The sequence below is a fragment of the Giraffa tippelskirchi genome, chromosome 6 (assembly GCF_054371585.1).
Source record: "Giraffa tippelskirchi isolate mGirTip1 chromosome 6, T2T-mGirTip1v1.2.pri, whole genome shotgun sequence".
Classification (NCBI taxonomy): Eukaryota; Metazoa; Chordata; class Mammalia; order Artiodactyla; family Giraffidae; genus Giraffa; species Giraffa tippelskirchi.
In genome coordinates, this window is record NC_137280.1 from 97,777,992 (window position 1) to 97,791,981 (window position 13,990).

Below are 13,990 nucleotides of genomic sequence, written 5' to 3' on the forward strand. Positions count from 1 at the left end.
GGCAAGCTTGAATATAAAAACTTAAAAACAAACAAAAACCCCTTACAAGTGGTACTTTGGCAATACGAAAGTTTGCTTCCCCAGAGAAGGGAATATTATTTACAGAAAGATGAAGCAACAATACTGTCCCTTACCCCCATACTGTGGCTCACAGGTCTATCTTCTTCTTTTCCCAAGAGATGGAGAGTTGGTTTAGCTCTGGGGAATGAAGCTTACATCCAGAGCTACTTGGTTCGGGGGGGTCCAGGTAATTCTCACCTGTTTTCTGAAGTCAGAGATAGGCTGAGTTGGCATGGGCCCTCAGGATGAGCCTCTGTTCCACCAATGACAGTGCTGCTCACAGTGGAAGGAAGGAGGCAGAGGAAGCTGAGGCCATGAGCAGCGGGCTGCCCCCCAGCACATTCATTTGTGCTGGACGAGAGGAGAGTTACTGACAGTGTTTGAGAGATTGCATTTCACGTGTATTTGACTCTATCAAATCTCAATGCATGGCATCTAATACATATAAAATAAGACACAGAAAGGATTGAAAGGAAGTCAAGTGTATTTGAACAAAAGCTCCAACAAGCAAATTTGTCTCAACAAAAGGCAGAGATTTGTGCTGACTACAGTACAGACACTAATACGGTATAGCTAGTATTGCAGCTAGTAGCAGATCACCCTCCCCATGGCTTAGCACATTTACAGAGAACTGTTCACTGTGCAAGGATTTCACAGATGACCTCTAAATATGTGGCTCAGTCATTCACATCCCCAGCACTACTTCCACAGTCCCAGCTGGCATCACTGTCAGCTGGACTCCACTGCCTAGAGAATGGCTCCATAGTGTCACTGTTTCCCAGGGGCAGCTGGCTTCTCCCTCACAGCCATGGTAGTGGTCTCTCCCTCCTCCCTGCAGAGTGGGAGCTCACCCTCAGGACCTGCTCATCTCAACCAAAACTCGGGGAGCTGTGTCTTCCCAACACGAGGATCACCTCAAAGTGTCATTTTCTAAACACAAAAATTCCTCTAGTTAAGCCTGTAAACTAAGAGTAACCAAGGAGAAATATGCCTAAAGCGTGATCTGGTTACTGTATATGAAATAAAACACACTTTATGAATCGAGTTCTTACAAAGAAAAGACTTAGATCCTGGGTAAGTCAGGGTAAATCCCATTTCTGCAAAGGTGGGCAGAGTACTTGGGACTTGAAGCCAGCACATGCTCTTGGTACAGGCCTGGGAAGCTGGAAAGACCCAGCCATTTCTGGCAGGTGGAACAGCAGAAACTTGTCTGTCAGCACCAGCTTGGCCCTTCTGCCCTGAGCAAGGCCTGCCTCTGACCTCATAGTCCAGCTGTCTTATAGGCTGATACAGCCCTTGATGAGGAAGAAAAAGCAAGCTGCACTGTAAGCATTTATTCCCTCTCCCTGGTTTCAGGCCCAGGGTTGTGAGGGAGGCGGGAGTCTGAGTTTGATTTATCAGACTACCTTTCCCTTTAGGGATCCTGACCTGTCTTTTTGTGCCCCTCTTTCTTTTTTCTGAAGAATCAGGAGTGTTTTCTCAGTTGCTCTTTCAAGGCCTTCTTGCTTTTTTGTTACAGGATCCATAAAGCCTAGAATATAGAGGAGTCCAAGTCCAGATTTGCCATTTTGGTGTAAAGGGCTCTGGGGTAGGGTACAGATGCTGGCAGGTGAGCCAGAAAGTGCCTGTGCAGGAAGATGACTAAAGGCTTGCCAGTTGCTCCTTTACAAGTTCTTTGCAGTGGTTCCACTGCCTAATACCAACCTGTAATTAAAACAGAGTGGTCATCCTTGAGGCAGAACCATTTTACATTTTAAACAATGAGCAACTGAGTGCCAGAATGTTAGCATGGAGCAATTCCAGGAAGTTCCAACCACCCAACTTGAGAACATTAACCCCACCATCTCAGGGACAACCATCTTCAACCTCAGTAAAAACTGTCATTTTTCTAACTGCACTCCATCTTATGCTGTCCATCCTGAGTGATTCTGACCTCCCAGTACCTACCTCCTAGTACCCTGGTGCCTGGTACCATATAAAGGGTAAAGGGTCTGAAATTTACACTCGCCATTGTTAAGCTCAACGTTGTTTTCTCCTGAGCTCAACATGTCCCCACGTCCTCTTGACTACCAGGGCTGCCACTGAGATACAGCTTTGCTCATTGTCAGAGAAGCCCACTGTGGTGAAGGGAACGTGTACCTAATACTCAAGTCCAGAGGATATGCCGTGTTTGGAAAGCCTAGCCCTTAGGAAGACTCTTCAGAGTCATCACAGCCAGAGTATCTCCTGGAGCCACAAGGGCTGAGAAGGGGCCACAGGTACCCTTTTGGGGGCAGAGTGCATCAGCTGAAGGGGCAAAACTGAGAGCCTGGTGTGGGGCAAAGTTGATGTCTACCTGTGCTTTCTTTAGCAGATCAGATATAGGAGTACAGCAGTCGGGCATGAGCCTCTCCAGCTCTAAGGTGATGATGACCAAGGCCAGTGTGGAGCCCTTGAACTGCAGCAGCTGGTGGCCCGCCATACAGTGCTGCAGCTGCCTGGTCAGGGACGCGACGTGGAGGGAAGGATTCCTCTGAGGCATCAGCTCCTTCACGTGGGGCCAGCCCAGGACCACCAGGGCGTGGAACTGGAGACCGTGGTTTTTATGTTAGAACAGAAAACCCCATACTTTTCATAGATCAATGACCAAAAGTGCAAAAAACAATTTAAATTTTCATCAGGGAACATTAAATGTTGCCCAACCCTTTTCGTTCCCATCCATGGCCCCAGAAGGGGACTGAGGCTTAATACCCACTGTGCAGCCAAGCTCAGCTTCAACCCTGGTGAGAAAAAGACAGTCTGCTTTGTGACATGGTCATTAAGAGCCTAAAGTACCCATTTGACAGTGTTTCAGTTCTGAAAAACAGAAGCATACAGTTCAAGATTTTGGTAGCAGAGAAGTTACTTGTATATGCTCGACATGAGAAGAAACGCTGCCGCTTGGCCACAATGGTCAGTTTTCATAATAGTACAGCCCTTCGTGATTTAATCGTCACGCTTCATAACAGACCAAAATCCCATGACATTTCCACATTACATAATTTTGCCTTACTAACAGAATCCTATCCTTAAGGATGACCATCATTCTCTAACTAAAACAAAGACAAACTAACATGACATTTTTAAGTGCCGGATCAATATGGTCTAAAGCCTCAGTAAGGATTGTGTGTAGGTGAATAAAGACAGCTAAGTGAATGTGTGTAAAGTGCAGCAAAAGCAGACAGATTTTTATGTATTCACAGAATGGAAAGTTAAATATTTTTGCAGTGTGTATTTAAAAGAGAAGCTCACCACAATAGTGCCGTCTAAATATCTTTGTAAAGTTAATGTCCTTTAGAAGCGAGAGTCTGGCGGAACTGTGTTGGATGTAAGATAATATTTCACTCTGCCGTTATGTCGTGAGCCTTGTGGGTCACGTCACCGTGCTGCATGTTTAAGGACGTGTGCTTTGCCGTCCTATATTGTGAACAGCTGTTCCAAAGGCACAATGAGTACAGGGTAGGCTCTGGAAGTTTCTTGTACTTACTATGGACAGAAAGTCCAGTGGTGTCCCGATGTAGAGGTCCCAGTGCAGTTTGTCCAAAATAGCCAGCTCCATCCTGAGGAGCTCATTCGGGGAATAGCCAGAGCCATAATGCTTTATGAAGTCTTTTACGCGTGGAATTAACTGTAAAAAGAAAATAAAGAGGCCAAAGCCCTACACTATGTCATAGTAGCTTTTGTTTCTCATCGCTCGGGACTGGGCATCCATGACCCTAGTAGAGTTGTCTTCCGGTGACCCACCACAGAAAACGCTTCTGAAAGAAAAACCAAACCAGATCCTGGCTATCTGTCAAGTCCCCAGGTAGTTGTGACAGTGTATAGTAAATGTCACATGGTCATCTGCTGCCAGCAGGTCTTGATCCCCAACTGTACTCCAACTCCTACCCAAAGGTGCTTTGCAGGCTGGGACGGTGCCGTCACCCACATTCAGCTGTAAGAACTCACTCAAAGCTTTCCAGCTGTGGACTCTACCCATTCCCGGTTCTAATCACTACCATGATTGAAGTAGGCCTTTGAGCTTCCTGGTCTGCATCAGACAGATTCATTGATAAAACCTCCCAGAACCAGGTAACACCATAGCTGCAAACACATTCCTTTCAGCCTTTATTGAAGGCAGTTCAGTTCTGGAAAAACTATGACTTTTTCCCGGAGAAATTATAAGGCTTGTTTATGAGTAAACATTCAAGTACCAAGTGCATTGAAGACTTGGTCCTACTCTTTTAGATAAACAAAGTATTATATAACCTCCAGAAATAGTTCTTTTAAGGGTTATTTACTTGGTTCTTAGTTGGACAAAAGCATCTTTGCGGGGCACACATTATATTCTAACAAACAGGGTTAAAATAGTTTTTATTGCAAGTTTGGAACTGGACACACCATGCCTTTTTCTGGCCCCTTGGACCTTGAGATCAGCCAAGGGGACCTTGTATAAATGGCAGTGGTTCCACAAAGGGAGAGAGGTTGGAGGGAGGGAAGAAGGGAGGGAGGTTTGGGAAGGATACTGGGAGAGGATCTTCTCCTGAACAGAAGCCATAGAGAAACTGAGAAATTAAGCAAGTCTGAACACTTACGCGGGCTTCTCTTCCACCCACTGCTAGTGGCCCTCCTGCCCGTCCCAGACGAGGGTCCCAGACTCCCTGAAGACCAGTTTCTTTGACACAGGCAAGTCCTTAAGTCTCAAGCAGCTTTCTTAGATGTAGTTTCTGGGGAGTGGCTATTAGGCCATATGGTCTGGGAGGTGGCATCTACCATCAACCAATGAGGCAAGATATATCTGCCAGGAGGTCAGGCTTCTGGGTTTGCTGGGCCAGGACAATTCAGCTGTTCCATTTTCCCATTTGTGGGGCACCAGAATTCCCATGGCTCAGATTGCTGAAGAATTCTTCAGGAGGCCTAGGTTTGATCCCTGGGTTGGAAAAATCTCCTGGAGAAGGAAATGGCAATCCACTCCAGTATCCTTGCCTAGGAAATTCCACAGACAGAGGAGTGTGGCAGGCTATAGTCCATGGGGTCGCAAGAGTCGGACAGGACTTAGTGACTAAACCACCGCCACCAGAGTCTGACAAGCCCAAGGAAGGGACACCAGAGATCCTGGGAGGTGTGACTTTTCCAAAATGCCCATTCCCAAGATCACAGACCTTTCAGGAAACTTGTGTTTCCAATGTTATACACCCCTATACCTCAAAAGCAGCCCTTAATGAGCTTCCAGGGATGCATACCTCCTCTTCTTCATTAAGCTTTGCAGCAAGTCTCAAGGAAGTAATTGTGACACAATGGAGTAAATGCTTTTTAATCTGCAGTATGGAAGAGACACATTTGAGAATATGAGTGCCAGAAACTAACCATAAAGCATCTGTGGGTTTTTTAAGAAATCGAGTGTGGTTTTTTTTTTTTTTAATTTTTAAAAAAGACATTGTATTTATTTGCAGGAATTTAGCCCCATTTTTAGATGTGACCAGTGAAAACCTCCTGGTTTCAGAACCACAGATGACTAGTCAATAGCCCTTTGTTAGAAGACTGACTGGAGGTGGGAAATACAGCATCATCTCAGGGAACACACAGCCTCCTCCTGGCCTCAGGCTGCGAGTATTGGTCCAAACAAGCACACCGACTTCATCGCACATGAGAGTCCTTTCCCAGCTAGGTCCTCTCACGCTCCCCAAGTCGGCCACTGATGGCCACACAACACTGAGCCAGACAGGTAAGGTGGTAGGATTTTCCAAGTCCAGTTCTATTCTTGGAGCCATTGACTTAATTTATAATGTTGGGTTTGAGCACCTGGGGTGGCTCCCTTGTCAGGTAGTAACAGGAAACAAAGGTCAGTTTCCACACCCAACCATCTGTCACCATCCCTCATAACTCCCCTACCTTTACTGAAACTACGAGGCGGCTGAAGATAGTGAGAGCCAGGTTAAAAGTGGTCTGAGAGAAGTCAAAGATGTTCTCAACTCTCAGGAGCCACAACACAACTTCCCTGAAGCCTTCGCAAATCTCCGCCTGCTGGAAGGAGGAGGTGGGGGAGAGAAGGGAAGGTCGTTGGTCTCAGTCCATCAGTGGCTGGACCAGAGGGGTTGTAAGAAGCTCCTTCACCCTAAATAGCGGTCACATAAAAGTGTCTTTCTTGTCCAGTTGTTCCCCCATTCAGACCCACTCCTTCCTGCGCCCGTTTTTTGGGTCTTCAGCTGAATTCCCCAGCTCAAACAAGCCCTCTTCCAAAGCCCTCTAGTGAAGCACCGTTTCAGTGAGATAAGCTGGGGAATCTCGTTTTTCGCCTCGTGAGGGGGACGCACCTGGGGAAGGTACGGGCTCCAGGGTGCGGCTCACCTGGTCGCGGGTGCACCTGGAACCCGGCCTCGTCCCGTGCGCGCGCGAGGGAGGGGGAGGACCGTGCTTCCGGGGGGGGGGGGCCCAGAAGGTACTGGTACCTGGAGTTGGCCACCCCGCCACAGACGCGCCTCGCGGCCCTGGGCCTGCGTCAGGTAGGCGAGCAGCCGGCGCTGGCTGGGGAAGCCTCCCCAGGTTTTCTGCGTGAGCCTGGGCGGGCTGGGGACTGGGGGCTGCGTAGATGGTGCGGGCGGCGGCCCCCGAGCTGCGGCGGGGTCGGGGCGCGCAGCTGGCCGAGCCCGCATTGCCCCCCTCACGGATCTGGTCCACGAAGGCGCGGGGAGCCAGAGCGCATCGCGCAGGCACGCCTCCAAGAAACTTTTCCGGATCGCCGCGGAGAGAGAGATGTTCAACGGCCGCGGGGGGAGCGGACAGCGAAGGGCCACTTCGCCTAGACTTTCGTTCGAACTCTTACCTGGACGCCGGGAGGATCTCACCTCCGAGGCCGAGTTCTGAGGCCCATGCCGCCCTCCGGAAGCCATGGCTGCGTCAGATCCTGGGTCTGGGTCCCGGCTTAGCTCGGCGTTTTCTACCCCAGCGTCAGTGACTTGCAGCTGGGGAAGCCACGAGGCGAGGCGGGGCGGAGCGGGCTCAGCTGGCCCACGCCCCCACCCCTGGCCCTGGGACTGTCCTGGCGCGCGGGGGCCCACTCCTCCCGGCCCTTTGTTCCCGAGGTGAGGGGCGCGGGCCTCGGACGCGGCGGGAGGGAGAGCAAGCAGGTGGGTGAAGGATCCTCTCTATTCTTACTCCACCCCACGCCCACCCACTTAGCCCCTCTTCCGCACCTAAAGCCCTAGCACCAGGCGCAGAGTCCCCAGCCGGGGTGGGGCGGCTGGTGAGCAAGCCGCCCTGGAGAAGGTTATCTATTGAAGGCTGCAAGGTGTTAGGCGCTGGAACTTAACAGTGAACAGAAGAGACGTGGAACTTATATTCTAGTCAGAAAAGAGGAAAAGCTTGAGTAGAATATATGAAAATCCCAGCAATTCCACTCCTAGATATATGCCCAACAGAAATGCATATGTGAACCTACATGTTCACAGAAGCACTATTTGTAATAGCCCTAAACTGGATACAACCCAAATATCCATCAATAGTTGAATGGGATAAACAAATTGTGGTATCGTCAACACGATATAGGGGATACAATACCACATTGAAAAAGAATGAACTGCTACACCCGATAAGGAAGAATCTTACAAACATAATATTGAATGTCGGAAGACAGATAAAAAAGAATTCATGCTATATGATTTCATTTATAAAAAGCATAAAGAAGGGATCCATAATGTTAGAGACAAGACAGTGGTTACCATTGGGGAATATGTGTGTATGCTACAGAAAACTACAGAACATTACTGAAAGAAATTAAAGAAGATCTAAATGAGAGACGTTCCATGTTTATGAACTGGAAGATTTTAATTATTAAAATAGCAATAGTTCCAGAACTGTCTATCAATTCAACATAATCCCTGTTAAGTTTCTAGCTGTCTTTTTGATCCCTGTATCATATCATATACAAAAATAACTGAAAATAGATCATAGATCTAAACTAACAAGGTGTTTTAAAAATTCCTATGAACAACCAAGGAATTCAAAATGACCAAACCTACCTAGAAAAAGCAGATATATAAGCTTCGTAGTATCTAATTTCAGAACTTACTACAAGCCTATGGTAATCAAGACAATATAGTATTGGATGGACATATAGATCCATGGAATTGAATTGAGAATCTGGAAATCAACCCTCATATATGTGACCAATTGTTATTTGCCCAGGTTGCTACAATAATTCAGTGGGGGAAAGAACATTCTTTTCAGCAAATAGTGATAGGACAGATGAATATTCATGTGCAGAATAATGAAACTGGATCCCAATAACATATATACAAAAATAACTCAAAATAGATCATAGATCTAAATGTAAGAGCTAAAACTAGAAAACTGTTAAAAAAGAAAATCTTCATGTCTTGAATTAGGAAGTGGTTTCTTAGATTTGCACCAAATGTACAAGAAAAGAAACAACAAAAGAAAATTTTGGACTTGATCAAAATTTAAAACTTTCATGCTTAAAGAGCAGCAGGATGGCCATGATAAGCAATTCAAGACAACAGCAGGTGGTAGTGAGGATGTAGAGAAAATTGTAAACCTCATACACTGCTGGTGGGAATGGAAATCCTCTTACATTGCTGGTGGTGCAGCCACTTTGGAAAACAAATTGACAGTTCCTCAAAATGTTGAACATTAGAGTTACTAAATGATCCATCAATTCCACTTGTAGTGTATACCCAAGAGAAATGAAACATGTTCACACAAAAACTTATAGCAGCATTATCTATAGTAACAAAAAGTAGAAACAACCCAAATGTTCATCAATTGATTAATAGATAAAAATGTGGTATATTCATACAATAGAACATTATTCAGCCATAAAAAGTAAAGGATTATTGTTATGTGTTACAATAGGGATGATGCTTGAAAATATTATTCCAAGTGATAGACATCATTTCACAAAAGGTCACATATTATATAATTCCATTTATATGATAAGTCCAAAATAGGCAAATCTATAGATACAGAAAGTAAATTAGTGGTTGCCTAGGGCTGGGATGTTGCAAGGGGGAAGGGGGAGTGATAGCTATGAGTAAATGTTTCTTTTGGGTGTGATGAAAATGTTTAAAATCGATTGTGGTTATGGTCACACAACTCTGTATATAGTAAGAATCATTGAATTGTATAAATTAGTGAATCACAATAAAGCAGATATATAGTGTATCTATCATATATCAGAAAGTGATAAGTACTGTGGAGAAATATAAAGTAGGGAGGGAAGATAACAAGGCTGGGACTGAAGATTGGAATTTTGTTTTCTTTTTTAGTTTTTGGCCATACCGTGTGGCATGTGGGATCTTAGTTCCCTGACCAGGGATGGAACCTGCATCCCCTGCATTGGATAGCGGAGTCCTAACCACTGGACCACTGGGAAAATCTCTGAAGGTTGGCATTTTAAGTAGAGAAATCATTGGTAGGGTTTACTAAGGAGGTGATATGTGAACAAAGATATTCTGAAGGCAATGAGGGAGTCAGGCAATATTTAGCGAGGAGCTTTCTAGGCAGGGCCTGGCTTTGGATCTGGGCTTTGTCGCTGCCCATATGTATGACCTTGGACAAGTTACTTAATGGCTCTATGCTTCAGTTTTTTAAATCTGTGAAATAGTTTCTCCTATTTTCTATTAAAATGACTAATGGTACCTATTTCAAAAGGTTATTATGTGAATTAAATTAATAATTAAAAAGGAATTAAAGCACTTCGAACAGTATGCTGACACTAAGTATTTTTATTAGCTCCTACTGCAAGCATAAAAGGCCTTGTATTCTGTCATGAATCCTTGCCTGCAAGGTCAGATGAATCAAGGAGGCCAAGTGGAGCTGGTGGTAGAGGGATAGCTCTCAATAATGAGTAAGAGGGAAGATTGCAGGAAGCAGGGAGAAGGCCTGTGACTTTTATGCTGGGAGATGAGAAATCACTGGCAGGTTATGAATGAAGGCAGTGTTGTTTTAGTTGCTAAGCCGTGTCAGACTTTTTGCAATCCCACGCACTGTAGCCCGCCAGGCCCTTCTATCCGTGGAATTTCTCAGGCAAGACTACTGGAGTAGGTTGCCATTTCCTTCTCCAGGGGATCTTCCCCACCCAGGGATGGAACCTCCATCTCCTGTATTGGAAGAAGGATTCTTTACCATTGAGCCACCAACAGTATTTAACTTATTTTAACACCAGCACTCTGCCTCTTGTGTTGAAAGTAGACTAGGATGGGCAAGGATGCACTGCAAGGAAACCAGTTCTGAGCTGTTTAGTAACGCAGGTGAGAGATGGTGGTGCTCAAAGTGGTCAGATTCTGGTTCTACTTCTGAGATAGAGACAACTAATTCTAGTTCTATAGAAAGACTGGATATTAAGTATGAGAGAAAAAGACTGTGGCTCAGATCATGAACTGCTTATCGCCAAATTCAGACTTAAATTGAAGAAAGTAGGGAAAGCCACTAGACCATTCAGGTATGACCTAAATCAAACCCCTTATGATTATACAGTGGAAGTGAGAAATAGATTTAAGGGACTAGATCTGATAGACAGAGTGCCTGATGAACTCTGAATGGAGGTTTGTGACATTGTAAAGGAGACAGGGATCAAGACCATCCCCATGGAGAAGAAATGCAAAAAAGCAAAATGGCTGTCTGAGGAGGCCTTACAGATAGCTGTGAAAAGAAGAGAAGTGAAAAGCAAAGGAGAAAAGGAAAGATATTCCCATTTGAATGCAGAGTTCCAAAGAATAGCAAGGAGAGATAAGAAAGCCTTCCTCAGCGATCAATGCAAAGAAATAGAGGAATACAATAGAATGGGAAAGACTAGAGATCTCTTCAAGAAAATTACAGATACCAAGGGAACATTTCATGCAAAGATGGGCTCGATAAAGGACAGAAATGGTATGGACCTAACAGAAGCAGAAGATATTAAGAAGAGGTGGCAAGAATACACAGAAGAACTGTACAAAAAAGATCTTCACGACCCAGATAATCACAATGGTGTGATCACTCACCTAGAGCCAGACATCCTGGAATGTGAAATCAAGTGGGCCTTAGAAAGTATCACTACGAACAAAGCTAGTGGAGGTGATGGAATTCCAGTTGAGCTATTTCAAATCCTGAAAGATGATGCTGTGAAAGTGCTGCACTTAATATGCCAGCAAATTTGGAAAACTCAGCAGTGGCCGCAAGACTGGAAAAGGTCAGTTTTCATTCCAATCCCAAAGAAAGGTAATGCCAAAGAATGTTCAAACTACCACACAATTGCACTCATCTCACATGCTAGTAAAGTAATGCTCAAAATTCTCCAAGCCAGGCTTCAGCAATACATGAACCATGAACTTCCAGATGTTCAAGGTGGATTTAGAAAAGGCAGAGGAACCAGAGATCAAATTGCCAATATCTGCTGGATCATCGAAAAAGCAAGAGAGTTCCAGAAAAACATCTATTTCTGTTTTATTGACTATGCCAAAGCCTTTGACTGTGTGGATCACAATAAACTGTGGAAAATTCTGAAAGAAACGGGAATACCAGACCACCTGACATGTCTCTTGAGAAACCTGTATGCAGGTCAGGAAGCAACATTTAGAACTGGACATGGAACAACAGACTGGTTCCAAATAGGAAAAGGAGTATGTCAAGGCTGTATATTGTCACCCTGCTTATTTAACTTACATGCAGAGTACATCATGAGAAATGCTGGGCTGGAACAAGCACAAGCTGGAATCAAGATTGCCAGGAGAAATATCAATAACCTCAAATATGCAGAAAGTGAAGAAGAACTAAAGAGCCTCTTGATGGAAGTGAAAGAGGAGCATGAAAAAGTTGGCTTAAAACTCAACATTCAGAAAACTAAGATCATGGCATCTGGTCCCATCACTTCATGGAAAATAGATAGGGAAACAGTGGAAACAGTGTCAGACTTTATTTTTCTGGGCTCCAAAATCACTGCAGATGGTGATTGCAGCCATGAAATTAAAAGACGCTTACTCCTTGAAAGGAAAGTTATGACCAACCTAGATAGCATATTAAAAAGCAGAGACATTACTTTGCCAACAAAGGTCCCTCTAGTCAAGGCTATGGTTTTTCCAGTAGTCATGTATGGATGAGAGAGTTGGACTGTGAAGAAAGCTGAGCGCCGAAAAATTGATGCTTTTGAACTGTGGTGTTGGAGAAGACTCTTGAGAATCCCTTGGACTGCAAGGAGATCCAACCCGTCCATCCTAAAGGAGATCAGTCCAGGGTTTGGCCACCTCATGCGAAGAGTTGACTCATAGGAAAAGACCCTGATGCTGGGAAGGATTAGGGGCAGGAGGAGAAGGGGACGACAGAGGATGAGACGGCTGGATGGCATCACCGACTTGATGGACATGAGTTTTGGTAAACTCCGGGAGTTGGTGATGGACAGAGAGGCCTGGTGTGCTGTGGTTCATGGGGTCGCAAAGAGTCGGACACGACTGAGTCACTGAACTGAAAAAGACTGTGGTTTTAACCTGATCAATTGTCAGAATCCAGCTTACATTATTGTGATGGACTTTTTAAATTATTTAATGTTTAACAGGGGTGGCGTAGGTACTCGTAGGCGATAGGAAGTGGGAATCAACGTTTCAATTTTGGACATGATAAACTTGAAATGTCTATTGCATGTCCAAGCAGAGCGGTGCTTGTTCAGGGGAGAGTTCGGACAGGAAAGAGGATAGATCATTCTTTCTTTCACAAATATTTACTGAAAACCCACCTTGTGCCAGCTCCTATTCTAGGCTCTGGAGATAATTGTGAGAATACTGACAAAGTTCCTCAGCTAATGGTGAGACAGGTCATAATCAAGTCGGTAATCAAGCACAATAACGTATGTAAAGTGGCTCTTCTGAGGAAACACAATGTACGACTGCTATCGTTGTTTATATTTAGAACATAGCAAGCGCTAGAAGACGGGCAGCGTTGCCGGTCTAAGACTGCCTCCTCTTCCCCCATCGGTGGTAGCCAGATATCCCACCTCCAAATCTGGCAAGATGTCCAGCGGCAGCGGAATGGCAGCATTGCGCAAGCGCAGCCTCAGTCTGGCTTCCTAGGAGACGGACTCGGAAAGGTCTGGCGCAGGCGTAATACAAGAGGCGGAGGACGCCTCGTGCCCGGGGATGGGGCGGGGCGAGCTTGGAGTGCGCCTGCGCACAGCGAGCTCTCGCTAGAGGAGCCGCAGTCTTGGGTGCGCCAAGGTGGTGGTTCAGTAGTCTCTGGGCCGCCTCTCCCGCGAACCCGGCGTCGTTGGACTGCACCCCGGGCGGGGACGTCCGCGGGGCACGGGAGGAAGCCGCAATGCCGGTAAGGAGAGTCACTCAGCTGCTGGGGTTCCTCCTCATCTCTGCGGCCTGGCCGGGTGGCGCGGCCGTTACCATGGAGGCGCGGAGCTGGCGGGCGGCTCGGGTTGGGTGGGGCGGGGCCGAGCCGGCCCCGCCAAGCGGTGTGGGAGCCAGGCGGGTGGGCCCGGGCATGTGGGGATCCACCCGACCCTGGGAGGGGCCCGGAGCAGGCCTTGCCACCTTGGTCGCTGCTGCATCTCGAAAGGCCTGAGGTGCTTGACATAAAGGCGCTGTGTCAGAGGATGCGCTCTCGCTCCCAGCCCTGTTCTCTGGGTAGGGCGTCTAGGAGCGGCCGCGAAGGGTTGGCTCTTGGATGCCCGGTGGGTCTCTGCTTCGTGGAGCCAAGCTCTGGAAGGCAGGAGAGCACGGGTTGTCTGCCCCTACTCCAGGCTCCTGACTCGAGCTGTCATTCCTCTCGTGGCGCTCTAGCTTACAGTGCAGAATGTAATCCGTAGGTGTCTTTGTGTGTGAGGGGGGTGAGTGGTGGGTGATGGTATGCTTGTCTTGTAGGATTTCACAGATTATTATCGTGTGACCTAATAAGGGGGCGTCGTAAGTCCAGTACAGAGTCATGGGGAACACGTCAA

The 13,990-nt window shown here is 46.4% G+C and overlaps 2 protein-coding genes across 20 annotated transcripts in view; one reads left to right on the plus strand and one right to left on the minus strand.

Moving 5' to 3' along the window:
• Window positions 1-526: 526 nt before the first annotated feature.
• On the minus strand, window positions 527-6,956 carry CCNI2 (cyclin I family member 2). 3 transcript variants are annotated; one of them, XM_081500108.1, is made up of 6 exons: window positions 6,507-6,956; window positions 5,950-6,078; window positions 5,301-5,375; window positions 3,566-3,706; window positions 2,396-2,626; window positions 527-1,764 (listed from the first exon to the last, which is right to left on the minus strand). In XM_081500108.1, exons 1-6 carry the CDS (start codon window positions 6,945-6,947, stop codon window positions 1,702-1,704), a joined length of 1,080 nt encoding a protein of 359 aa, XP_081356234.1. In that variant the 5' UTR covers window positions 6,948-6,956; the 3' UTR covers window positions 527-1,701. The 3 variants fall into 3 exon arrangements, with proteins under 3 accessions (XP_081356234.1, XP_081356233.1, XP_081356235.1); XM_081500107.1 differs by having other exon boundaries at window positions 5,950-6,081; XM_081500109.1 differs by lacking the exon at window positions 5,301-5,375 and having other exon boundaries at window positions 5,950-6,081.
• A 6,254-nt stretch (window positions 6,957-13,210) lies between these two features.
• Window positions 13,211-13,990, plus strand: part of KIF3A (kinesin family member 3A) — a 118,571-nt gene continuing 117,791 nt past the window's right edge. For 11 of the 17 annotated variants that reach the window (XR_014056637.1, XR_014056638.1, XR_014056639.1 and 8 more), the window contains exon 1: window positions 13,211-13,365. Coding sequence is in view for 8 of the 17 variants with exons in the window: in XM_081500085.1 (XP_081356211.1) it covers window positions 13,360-13,365 (6 nt within the window). In the remaining 9 variants the exon portion in view is untranslated. Of the gene's footprint in view, window positions 13,366-13,474; window positions 13,855-13,990 lie in introns of those variants that run through there. The other 6 variants (XR_014056644.1, XR_014056635.1, XM_081500086.1 and 3 more) reach the window with 2 other exon arrangements.